The 13,445-nt window shown below is 32.8% G+C and overlaps 1 protein-coding gene and 1 pseudogene across 1 annotated transcript; one reads left to right on the plus strand and one right to left on the minus strand.

The window, feature by feature from the left end:
- Positions 1-7,890: 7,890 nt before the first annotated feature.
- On the minus strand, positions 7,891-9,015 carry LOC106293059. The gene has a single exon (XM_013728733.1). The coding sequence runs from the start codon at positions 8,854-8,856 to the stop codon at positions 8,026-8,028; it is 831 nt and encodes a 276-aa protein (XP_013584187.1). The 5' UTR covers positions 8,857-9,015; the 3' UTR covers positions 7,891-8,025.
- A 2,062-nt stretch (positions 9,016-11,077) lies between these two features.
- On the plus strand, positions 11,078-12,584 carry LOC106292989 (annotated as a pseudogene).
- Positions 12,585-13,445: the final 861 nt, after the last annotated feature.

Here is a 13,445-nt window from a genome sequence, read left to right on the forward strand (position 1 = left end):
CAAGCATTAAAACTCCAACAGCTCTTTTTCCTTCAGTCTATGCACGACATCAGCACCTTCCAGACCATTAAGAAGATTCCCAGGAAGCTCACTTACCCCCTCAAACCGTCCAGATACAAGGAGGACACCATCTACATTCATTTGGCCAAGATTCTCATCATTAAGCCTCCAACGGCTAGTTTTCAAGGAGCCATCAATTCCTTTGCTTCCAAGTTTATTATTTCGATTTTAATTCTTTCCTTATGTCATTTTATGACTGTTAGAGAGTCCTTGGTCGAGCCTATAAAGCTCTAGTCTTTGTTTCATTGTAAATCACCCATCTTTGAAAGTATTATGAATTATTCAGTTTTTCTAGTTTTGTCAAAACTATTGTTCTAAGTCTTTTGAGTGTGTGAGAAACAACTCTGGAGCAACTTGACTTATCAAAGCCTCCTTTCACAGAGCTTTGTGGCGTCCATCATCCCATCTCCATCCATTAATCGATCTTGAGAGTGATACACATCCAGCAAGACCGGTTCCATCTTCATTCATCTCCCATCCATTGATCCTTGTTGAGAGTGATACACATCCAGCAACAAAGATCCCATCTCCATCAATCTATCCCTTTTCTATTTGTTTTTATTCATATTATCATTTTGATTCATATTCATATTTGTTTCTGTTTGCATTATAAAACTCTAAAAACTCATAAAAAAATCGGTTCTCTTTGTTTTCAGGTTTAAACCTTGGTTCCACCATTCTATCAATTCGTGGGTTACCCCCCCTGTGCCTACAACAATCTTCTTGGCGGCGTTTAAGAGCAAAATTTTCACGGTGAGATTTGATGAGGAAGACTGACTTCTTCAGGACGACAGAATCGAATTTCGTCGCCAATTCTACGGAAAAACGGCCATTTCTTATGGTCAATTCATATCTAACTTATATGATCGTGCAAAAACTTACATGTATTTTCAAAAATTTCAAATAATATATGTGTTTTTTATTTTTTTGGCGGAATCATACATTAGTTACAACATCAACTGCCACATCATCTAATTTTTGCTAATGTAGTTGCTACATCAGCTAATTTTGCTAATGAGAATATCATGTATACAATTTTTTTGTTAAAATAAAATAAATCAAAATAGTTGTTTTAGAAATATCTCTTTTTAAAAAGTGTAAGTGTTTATAAATTTTTATTATTTAAAAGAAACTTAACTAAATAATATAATTTTAATCTTATATAAGAGATATATACATTATAATATTTTGATCCTATCAATTACTCTTATGTTAATCTTGTTTTTGGTATTTTTCATGCATTTTGTTGGTTTAAAGTGGTACAATGGTTAAAAGAGATGGAGATTTTTTTCTTTTTGAAAAGAAAAGGGAAATTACCAAAAATAAAAGATTCATAATACTACTTTTCATGTTTACATTAACCACTTTTATTTTTATTTTTAAAGAGAAAAAACATTTATAGCACTAGGGTTAACCAATCTACACTTAGTGTTCAGAGTTGAAGGGTAGAGTTTTTGAAATGTAAAGTTTTTGATTCTAATAAATATATAAATAAATAGTTTCAAAAAATTTGAATTTTAATAAGAAAATTTGAAACAAAAATTCAAAAAAATTCAAAAAAAAAATTATAAAAATTCGAATTTGAAAAAGTATAAATCCAAAAAAGTATAAAAAGAAATTATTTATTATATATATAGAACAAGGGTGTAAGAAATTTTTGCTTCTTCGTGAAGAAAGTGTTTTTGAAAATGTCTCTTTAGTGAAAGTTAACATGTATAATGGTAAAAACAATGTGGTAAACATGAAAATTTCTCGAAAAAAAGAGATGGAGATTCACCTGCATGCCTTACTTCATTACGTTGAATGTTTAATATATTTTCATAGTATTATAAATTCTTCTCATGTTTTCTCCAAAAATGAGACGAAAAAAGAAAATGAAAAATGATTAAGGGCCCGACTGGTTTCAACGCAACGGTTGTGGTTGCGGGTGCGGGAGTTTGGGGATGCGGGTGGTTGCGGTTTCAAGTGTTATTAAGCGTTTTGTATGACTGGTATAACGTTTGAAAATTGTTGTGTTTGCGAGATATTTGTGACTGGTTGATTATAAGATATTGTAGCGGTTTTATAATAAATTATCCATATTAACATGATATTATAACATTATAAAAATATAAAAAACATACTACTGTAATAAAATATAATAATTATCAATATAATATGATTAATAAATATATGATGTTTATTTATAAAAAAATTAAATTAGTTGAAAGTTATAATTTTAATAAAATTTGTTTTGAAGATTTATATTAAAACTTTTTAAAAATATTTTATTTTGTTTTATATATGTGTATATCTTTATATATGTGTGTATATAAATGTTTAAAAATTCTAATAAATAGTTAATTTAAAGTTTTTATTAAACAAATTATGATACTGTTTGTGAATTTTAATTAATATATATAATATGTATATATTTTTATTTGTAATGTAATATTTCCATTTTAAAATTTTAATTTTAAAATAATTTTGAAAATAATTTTATATTTATTTTTCCACCTGCAACCGTCCGCAACTGCAAACGCTAGCTGGAACCAGCTTTTGATTTTAAGAGGTTCATAGCGGTTTAAGGTGATTTGTAGTGGTTTGTATGATTGTTTTGAAACGCTATCAACCGCTACCAACCGCAAAAGCTGTGTTTGCAGGTTGTAGCGGGAAAATCGGTCATGCCCTAAGACCATAAAAATAAGGGTGATTTTGCTGAATATTCATAAAAAAACAAAAGAATTAAGAATATGTCCATGCTACAGTAACGTAGGACGGATGTGACAATTAAAGCCTAATTTTTCTTGTTTTTTCCCTCCTAGCGCGTGCGCGTGAGATGGCTCTGGAAGAAAAAAACATGGTTGTTGTTTCAGACTATACTATATGTTGTATAGTATAGTAGCGTACAGTTTGGTACAAGTTCTAAACTGATTTCAAAAGGAAAATATGGTATAATCGGTGAAGTTAAAAGAAAAATATGGTACAAAAGGAAATGCATAAGGTTGGGTTCAAAAGGAAGCATAACAAACATAAGTTACATGTGCAATGAAAATATAAATATGGTGGCCGTGGGAGGCACCGCAACATATATGTCAGCATTTATGTTGGTAGAATACACAGGAAGGAGACAATACTATATTCAGTGTAGTATGGACAGATCGTTAAAAACCATAGACCTCCACGTTCAAAGGAATTCAGTGTCTGTAATGAGAGTTATTGAACTATAGCAAATAGAGAACCTGGGGGAAGATATGTAATTTTAAAGATAAAAGAATAGAAAACACGATTGTTTAGTTTGATGAAAAAAAGAACACATAATATAACTGAATATGTTTGACACAGCATCACTGCATAAAAGGCCCCTGTTAAAAAAATAATAGCAAGTCTTTTGGTGACTCTGCATAGTACATGTAGGACATGTGATAGAAAACAGATATGGTTAAAAGAGAATTTTAAAGCGCAATGGGAGGACAACAATATATGCAAAATGTTAAAAACTAAAGTATACTAGCACTTTGTTTATACCTTTCGGGAAGTTATGCACTAGTACGTAAAAGAGATATTTTTATCCATTTTTACTATACATGAGAACGAAATAGTATGCATGGCGTCGTGAAAGGAAGTGAAAGATGTTGTACTATAGGTAACATAGTATAGTATGGTAACCTAGACACAAACATAAGATCAATCATTTTAGTGTATTTCACAATGATGTAACCAATTAGGGTTGCAAGTTAGTGTTACAGCTGCGCAACTTTATACATAACAACCTTAATAGGAGTCTAGTTTAGTTTCGTCCCAAAATTGATGTTGCGAGAAATGTGTACACGATAAACACAAGTAGTATTCAAGATACATTAACGAGAAGACAAAAATTAAAACATATAACAATAATAAGTATTATTATGACAGAAAATGTAGGGTTCCCATTAGTATTATTTTTGAACTGCGACTCAGCCAACTGTGACTCATCCAATTGCTCCTGCTGACCATCTGAAAGAGCTACTTTAATGCCTTTATCCAACTCAAATTGAAGTAATTGTTGGTTCTTTTCCGTTCAGTATGTTTGAACTCTGTCTGATACAAACGCTCGGGCAACCCTAACTCCTCCATCCTATATCAGCAAAGGGCAATTGTCAAGATCGTCAAACCATGTAATTTTCCTATTCAATTATGTATAATAGTAAAGTTTGCTATTGAATTGTGTATAATAGTATATACATCATAATACAAATATATACTAACAAGTACATGCGGTATATGTTATTGGGATTATGCAAAAGGACGATTGCAACACAACTACTTTACAATAATCTACCAACATGGTTTAGCGCAGACACCATACAATTCCAAGTATATATTTGCAGGCACAACACGTTTCTTTGACCATACTACAAACATTCCACACATAGTATAGTCTGAGCATTCAAAACCATCAAACCCACTCAAGCTTACACCTACATCTTCCAACTAACATTTGTTAACTGTGCATGCAGACATCTATATGCATGACAACAAAATTATATATGCTAAAAATATCAGGAAAATACAACTTCACATTCACCATCAAACATGACACACATCGATCTTGCAAAAGGGTGAGAAGTGAAGATGGTGATTCATTTACTCTGTAAAGACAAAATCATGTTTTCCCTTTTGCGCGTAGATAAGAGTCTTTTTGTCAAAAATCACCATAATATATAATATATCATAGCCACAAAGAAATAATGGTTATAAACTTAATTTTTCTTATGCTATGGACATGTCGCCTAATTTCCCTAAAAATAACATATTGTGATGTTTTAAATTTATAATTTATGTATTAATAAATATCAGTAAAATAATCATTTTCGTATGTGCGAACGAAATACTTTGTAAACAAGTAACATAATCAAGCTAGAAAATGAGAAAATTATAAATAATGTGCATTTTATACTGATATTTTGCACGATTTTAGTTTTGTCCCGTCAATTTGCTGTAGTCACCTACGTAGATAGAGAAATTGACATGTTGGTTTTCATAATTTATGTCCATGGTCAATAATTGTCTTTGCTGTTAATATATATATCAAAGAATAATAAGCAAATGAAATTTCGAAGACAGTTTTTTTTTTTTTAATATCACAAGAGTATCTCCAAAAGTAACTTTGTTTTTTTTGTAGATGATTTTTTAAAAAAATTGAAATTTAATCTCTTTTTCCCAAAAGATGAATTTAAAATGTAATTTTAATAGGTTTGCAGTTTTAGATCCTTATTATTATAAAATATAATAATTATAGAAATAATATTTATTAATAAAATATTACATTATAATATAAAATAAAATAATATATATATATTCATTACGATATTTCCATACTGTTTCCATATAAGATCAACTAATTCATTGCAAAGTGATAAATTTTAAATAAAATATAGAATTATTCATTGTAAAATGTTGTTTTTGTATAATATTTTTCTTCAGCATTATAAATATATTTTGTATAAGATACACGATTATAAGAACAATATGGATAACTCTAAAAGTTAAAAATATCTCTGTTCGAAACTACGCTACGCGTTAGTCGGGTGCTCGGACCGGGCCTAGCGCCTAATGAAAAAAACGGGGAGTAAGCGGGAATTAATCGGCGATTTGTTTTCAGTTGATATATTATATTATGTATCTAAAATACCAAAAGTATGTTTGGTCTGGTGGTTAAGATATTGTTTGGCTTCTTTCCAATCCGGGTTCGACCCTCTAGAGTCTCAGTTTTACCATTTTCGTTTTTTTTTAATGAGTGGCATTTATGTAAATAACTCATCGTTCTCCTCAAAACATTTTTAGGGCTTCGGGGTTTCTGAAACAATTTTTTGCAGCCACCATAGTTTTTTTTTTTTTGCATAATCTTTAAATCTTTTGGGTTTTAACTGCAGTTTTGCACTTTAATCTTTTAGATCTATCACATATAACCCTCATAGCTGATTCTCGAATTCAGATAAACAAAAAAAACTCAACTTTTTGTACCACACCGCCTAATCTTCCGTATACAGCCAAATCGCCGCGCTCAGAGACCGCCGACCGTTTAATTGCCGGATAGTCGCTCGCGGCGGCCGCGTTTTCGAACAGAGAAAAATATTATTTTACAATATAATTGAAATATAACTTCAAAAATGAAGGTTGAACTGTAGAACTTTAAATATGAAATTTTATTTTTAAATTGTTTTTATATTATATAAAACTTCATATTTGAAATTATGGAATTCTTTTGAAATGCCCTAATTTGTTGTTAGGTTCCTAATTTTCAATAGAGTTTGAATTTTTTTTTAAGAGAATATGATCTAAGATATAACATTTCGTACCAGACTAATTTGAATATTGGATTTAAAAACCAACTATTTGCATTATTATTAGCCTAGTAACACTGTAATTTATAAAATAGTTAACAAACAAACTGTAAAATGGTCAAACTCTGCGAAAGGTTACTTGGAATAAAGAAAGTATCTAGCTAGAGAAAAGTTCTTTAACAAAAAAAAAAAATCTAGCTAGAGAAAAGTTCCTCAGTAACGTTTCAGTATCACTTTACAACAAACTTTATGATTTGCAATGAATAAAAAGCATATAATTACCCAACGAAATATTACGTATGTATGATTGTTATATTAATGAGCTTCTTTTAGAAAATAAGGGAGATCATAATTTTAGAAAAGAAAAAAAAAAAGAAAAGTCTCCATGAAGATATGGAGTCAATGCATCTCAATCCTCCCCCATCTCTTCTTCTCCACACATTCTAGAATATAATCGGTGGTATTATCCTATCCATTTCTTGATATATGTTTTTAATCAGTAAACCTAATGAATAATACTATTTGAACATGTTAGAGATGGAGTTGCTCAAAAAAGAACATGTTAGAGATGTTATCGTTGCAAACTTGAAGGCTACATAACATTTCACTATTATACTATTATTAGTTAAGAGAAAAGAGAGTCTTTGGGTGACTTTCTTTGACTCCTCTTTTGTCTCTTTTTCACACTTTTTCTTCATGAAATCAGAAAACGAGACTGACAAAACTCATCGTGCTTCTCTATGCATCTCATCCTTTTCCCCATATATTTCTCATTCAAAGGTTGATCACAATAGTAACTATGACCACGCTTTTTTCCTGTTTCCTTAAGTTTCTCCATTTCTCTTCGTATTGTATAGATTTGATCTTATGGATTACGTAAGATATAACTATTTCAGATTTCCATTATTGGGAGTAGCCTCCATGACATTCTGTATATTCGAAGGTCTAATTCGGCCTCAAATCTTTCTAAAACTTTTTTTCTATGTAAACTGAGAAGAAAAATATTTTACACAAACTTCTTTAACATAATCAAATTATGTGTGCCAAAAGCCACCAAGTTCCAAATAAAAATAGTGATTCTTTTGTTTCTAAGGATACTTTTTTCCAAAAAAACCGTATAAAACGGTTGTTTTACATAACAAAAATGTAAACTTGGTAAAAAAAATTATACCTTCTGTTAATATTTGCAAAACAACAAAAATTCAATAAACCAAGTTGCCAAAATAGAAAGAAAAAGAAAACTCCTTCGTTTACTGTCTGACAAAACAGAATTCAGAAAGTTTATCCATTGGACATTCAAACTTGATTATTTGAATGGCTCTTCAACATTACTAACGTTTGTGGAAAAGAAACAAAAAAAATCTTATAAATATTTTGGCATAAAACTAATACAAAAACAAAAACTATAAAATATTTGGCCTTCAATGGCAATTAGTAGTTACACAGATTGTTTAGAATCCTATTTTTTGACAACATTGTTTAGATATTGATTAGTTGATTCAATTATCACGAGAAAACTGCACAGTTCAACAAATTTGGAAACAATTTATATCCTTTGGTTAATAATTTTTCTCAGATTCTTTACATAATTTCAAACAATTTTTTTCTATGTATCAACACACAATCTGCTAATTCCTCAAATTAAAAAAAAAAACAAAAACTAAGCTAATTTTCTAAGAATAGCTTTCTTGGTTTTGGACTTGAATTTGTATTGAAGCTTACGCTTCGCATATGAATTATCAGTTTGAGAAGAATCTTTGCATGATCTCTTCTTCATTACAGGAAACTTCCTTCTCTTCTTCTTCTTCATCTCCACCGTCGCTTTCATCGCCTTGGCCTCTGTTATTGTCTCTAGCTTTGGCTTCCACTTTCTCAGACTAACCAACTGAACATAATCTTTCTTCAGTTTCACCGTCGTACAAACTCTACCTTCTCCTTCTCCTTCCTCTTCCTTTTCTTGTTCTCTGTTTTTTCTACCTTCCATCATCAACTCCGACATGAACTCTTCAGACACACGAATCCTCAGCTTCTCCCCTGTTCCTCCCTTTTGTATAAGAAACGGCTGCTGCTGCTGAGTCCCGGCCGATTTTCTGACCGACCCGACTCCGTTTTGAGAAGATTTCAAGGCGGCGATGGTGAGGAACGAGAGGCTGTTCATGAAGAAATCAGACGGGAGGAGAAAGTAGTTGAGTCCGAGCTTGAGCGTGTCGGTTTCGGATAGAACAGGGGTCCTCTGTCCTATGTAGAGCGAGTCTGATCTGCAGATTTTGTGCTTTGGGAAGTCTCTTGTGAGCTCCGAGACCACCACTGGACGGTCATAGACTTCTAACGAGCCGTCGGATCTTACGAGCTTGATCCGTCGTTGGTTTCCTCCTTCGCCGCGGTCGCTGATGGATCGGCTCGGTCGAGGATGGAGACAGAGCCAACCTGATGGAGCTCTGTGTAGCTTTACGAGTAGACTCGCCAGCTTCGCGATATTATCATGGCCCATTTAGTAATTAACTGGTGTTTAGTTTTTTTTTTTGTGAACAAGAAAACGAGAACTCTTCCCTTCTCTGTTGCGAGAAAATGGCCGTGAAGAACGTTGCTGCGGAGGAGAGAGAGAGAGAGAGAGAATCTTTGTAGTTTCAGTGTGAACAAATGAGACGAAGTTTTGCTTTGTATATTTATACACTACTTTACATTGTGAGACTTACACTTATACAGATAATATTTACATACAAAATGATAATATAAATATTATACAAGCTTCTTTCAATTTATTTAGTTTATAAACATGTTATTCTTATATATTTCATTTTCAACTTTCCCTTTTTCATATAATTTCATTTCAATGTTATTTTTATTTTTTTAGGTATTTTCAATTCACTTTAACCACTTACTAAAAACGTTTCTTATTTCAAAAATCTTCTTACAAAGAAAAAAAATTATAATAAGGATTTATATATAGCTAGCTTGGTATACAAATATGTTAGATAATTGGACATGTGCTTACGTACGTACCATTATGTTTCCTTCTTTGTTAAAAAAAAAAAACCAAGTTGTAATAATTAGATATAAGTTATTATAACCAAAAGGATGCGTTAATTTGGTGGTGAACGGCTTACAGTTGCAAGTACAGTTCTGGGTTCGACTCGCACTGGTCACCGAAGTTTTCACATGGGTTCTTTGGCCCGAAGAGAATAACACGTGGTCTGAAGTAACTCTTCGCCAAATGCTCTAAGTTTACTCCGTAGCTAGTCTGAACCACATAAGTGGAACCCGGATACTCTCGTAAATATCAAAAAAAAAAATATAAGTTATGTTTGGTCCAAGTTGTAGTGTTAAATGTGATTAAGAAGCGATTAGTTTAATGATTTAATCTGAGTCTATGACCATGTTGAACATGAGTGACGGCATCATGTAAAACTCTATGATACAATACAATTATATAAAATGAATTGGGTGAGAAAGAAGACTTAGACCGGTGGAAGAGCAAGTATCGACTGTTTTTTTTAGACATTTCAATCTTGGTTTTAAGGTGTACTTCAACTTTAATGGATTATTAGAACTTGATCGGCGACTCCGCGCGGATGGTTGATTTAACTTATGTTCAACGTAAATTCATAAACCGCTGGTTTTATAAAAATATCTCATGTATGTTTTTTATGTTTTGTAATTTACGTATAGAGTAAAATATATTATTTTACAATATAGATGTTTGATAATAATTTTTTTCATTTGTGCATAATATTAAATTAAATATTTAATAATTTGATACAGTGATGTAGTTGTACTATTCATATATTAATCTGTTGTTTATTTGTTAATTTATTTAAAAATGAAACTACATGCTAAAAATTTTAGTTTTTGCATTAGTTTTCTAAGAATTATTATTAATTTTATAATATTTTTTTCTTCAAAATTGAACTCTCAAAATTTTTATATTTGACTAAATTAAATAGGGTTTAAAAAGTGTTTTATATAATATATTGTTATATAGTATATATTTCAGTTTGTTTTTTTTTTCACCATAAAAAAACAACAACTATTATAATTAATTAATTTAAATTGATTTTAAATACAGTGGTAGAATCTGTAAATTAAAAAAAATACAAAAAGGAAGTACTTAATTATTGTAAATACAATAGCTAAATATGTAAATTAAAAAAAAATAGTTAATTTGCTATTCATGTTTCCAAACGGTTCTTATTTTAATTGTAATCCATGTTTCCAAACAATACCAAAAATTACTTTAGTTTTAATAATATAGATGGCTTATATGATATTATGATATTCTTCTTAAGTATTTTATAGTCGCACATTTCAGAAAACTATACAATAGTCATTTAATCAACTTCTTTATTTTTGTCAACGTTCTTAACTTATGTTTTACCGGTTCTCGACCCTAATCCCTACTTTGCTTCTTAGTTGAGAAATGAATATCGATGGATTTATAAGATACTAATTCTTATTTTTGGCTGTTCAAATAGTCTTTGAGATATCAATACAATACTAAAAGTTGAATAAGAGCTCATCTCATGCTGTCCACGTCCTCATTTTAAATCAGCCAATTAAAACATACAATACTAAAAGTTGAATAAGAGCTCCTCTCATGCTGTCCACGTCCTCGTTTTAAATCAGCCAATTAGAACATAAGTAATTGACACATCAGATGACACATCCTCTTTTATTCCATCGACGACTCCTCTTCCGAAAAAGTTATTGTTTCAGCTTCGTCTTCCCTTGTGAACCCATCTTCTTAAATATTTTCATCCGACTTCAATTATATTCCGGTTCGAGTCAATCGATTCCTCGCCTGATCTGAAATATTTGAAATTCTCACTTAGCTCGCGAACAGATCAAACCCTAGATCATCAGCCACACGAAGACGGCAAATTTTTCCACCGGAGGCGGCAGTTAATCACAGATCTCTCATTCTCCGTAACACTGTGTACGCTTTCTTTCCCCATTCTTCGATTTAGCCGCCGTCTCTGAGGTTTTTTAGCTCCTTTGGCCGATTTAATTTATCCGTCTCTTTTCTCTTGATTTAGTTCCTCAACCTCTTCTTTATATCTTCACATGCTTGGATACTAATCTTTTTAATCTAAGCGTGTGAGATTTATTTGTGTAGCCTCCTTACTTGTTGATGATTATTGTTGATTAGGGTGGAATCAACTCTGCAATGGCCGAGCATTTAGCTTCAATCTACGGTACCGAGAAGGACAGAGTCAACTGCCCTTTCTACAACAAGATGGGCGCGTGCCGTCACGGTGACCGCTGCTCTCGCATCCACAACCGTCCCGCCATCTCCCCAACCCTCCTCCATCACCCCAGGCGTCGACCCGCGCAAGATCCAAGAGCATTTCGAGGATCTATTCGAGGAGCTCAGGAAGTTAGGGGAGATTGAGAGTCTTAACATTTGTGATAATCTTGCTGACCACATGATTGGGAATGTGTATGTTCAGTTCAAGGAGGAGGATCAGGCTGCGGCTGCGTTGCAGGCTTTGCAAGGTCGGTCTTACTTGGGCCGGCCCATTATCGGGGAGTTCTCTCCGGTGACGGATTTTAGGGAGGCGACGTGTAGGCAGTATGAGGAGGAGAACTGTAGACGTGGTGGTATTGTAACTTTATGCATGTGAAGATTGTTTCGAGGGAGAAGAGGAGGAAACTCTTTGGGAGGAGGTCGTACCGAAGGGGGAGTAGGAGTAGGAGTATAAGTCCCAGGGGCAGGAGAGAGTATGGCCGGCGTGATCCTCCTCGCATGGAGTTTAATCACCGGGACAGAGATTGGGAGTTTTACTGGCATGGAAGTGGGAAAAAAAGCGGTGAGAGGTCGGAGAGAGGAGGCAGGGAAAGGGACAGTTCTAGGAGGAGACAGGGAAGCCCTGGTGGTGGGAGAGAAGGAAGCGAGGAGAGAAGGGCGAGGATTGAGCAATGGAACAGATAACGTGAGGAGAAGGAAGAGGGAGGAGCAAAAGCATAACTCAGATTATAACTTCTGCCATGTGGTTGGTTCTGCTGTCTGCTTCTCTGCGCTTGCTGAATCATTTGGTTGTGCTAATATGGTAACTTGAAATGAGAGTGGGATTCAACTCCTTTAGATTATAAAAAAAATGTTGGGGTTAGTTTTGATTAGTAAAACCGTTGTCCCCTTGGATACTAATCCTCTGCACCAATGTTCCTCATAACTTTGTACTATCTTCTGTTGGTTTAAAGGAGTTTAGTTTCCTTTTTACATTTTCTTTTCTTCATCAACTCTTAATTCGTGGGCTTAAGTAATGAGTATATGTGATGAGATGTATGATGAATACATAGCCAAGGTTCACTACATCCCATGTTTATAATTTTATTCCATCATTCTTTTTTGGAGAAGACACTTATGTTGGGATCCGTACTTGTGGATTGATCATATGCCTAAGGCCAGCCCATGTCTTTGGACCTGAAGCAAAAACAACTCTGTAATCAATTTTATGAACACAGATGTTATAAGAAGAAAGCCATGGTAAATTAGTAATTACAAGATTATGATTCAAACCGAGCAGTTTCAAGATGAAAGTGTTGCAACAATCTCCTTATTTAATGTTCTTAAAGATTGAGATAGTTAGATACCTAAATCACTAGCTTGACGTTACATGTGTGTGTCTCTCAATTCTATATGTTTGTTTAGATGCAGCGTGACTGTATAATGTTTGCATTAGATTGATATGGTGGACTATGTCTGCCAAATGGTTATCGATTCTACTGATAATAATAAAATTGTTGATTTTCTTTGTACCTCATCAGATATTTTATATATTTGCGAAAATTGTTATTAATAATAACCAGGATTTTTTTTTTTCAATTAGTCTTCTTATATAAAGAAACTATGATTAATCAACAATATTACATTAACTCTTCACTCAAATATCGCCACGGTCACCTCCAACCCGGTCTGCCCCTCCGAGCAGCCACCAGACCATCGCCCGTCGACGGTGTCATTAACTTTACAGGATACGTATAACTTTTCAAGTATCAAACAAAACAAACAAAACAAACAAAAGGTCGTTTATTCTTACCTTTTATTGACTGGATACACATAACATGTATATTGTGGACTTA

The sequence above is a fragment of the Brassica oleracea genome, chromosome C5 (genome assembly GCF_000695525.1).
Source record: "Brassica oleracea var. oleracea cultivar TO1000 chromosome C5, BOL, whole genome shotgun sequence".
Taxonomy (NCBI): Eukaryota; Viridiplantae; Streptophyta; class Magnoliopsida; order Brassicales; family Brassicaceae; genus Brassica; species Brassica oleracea.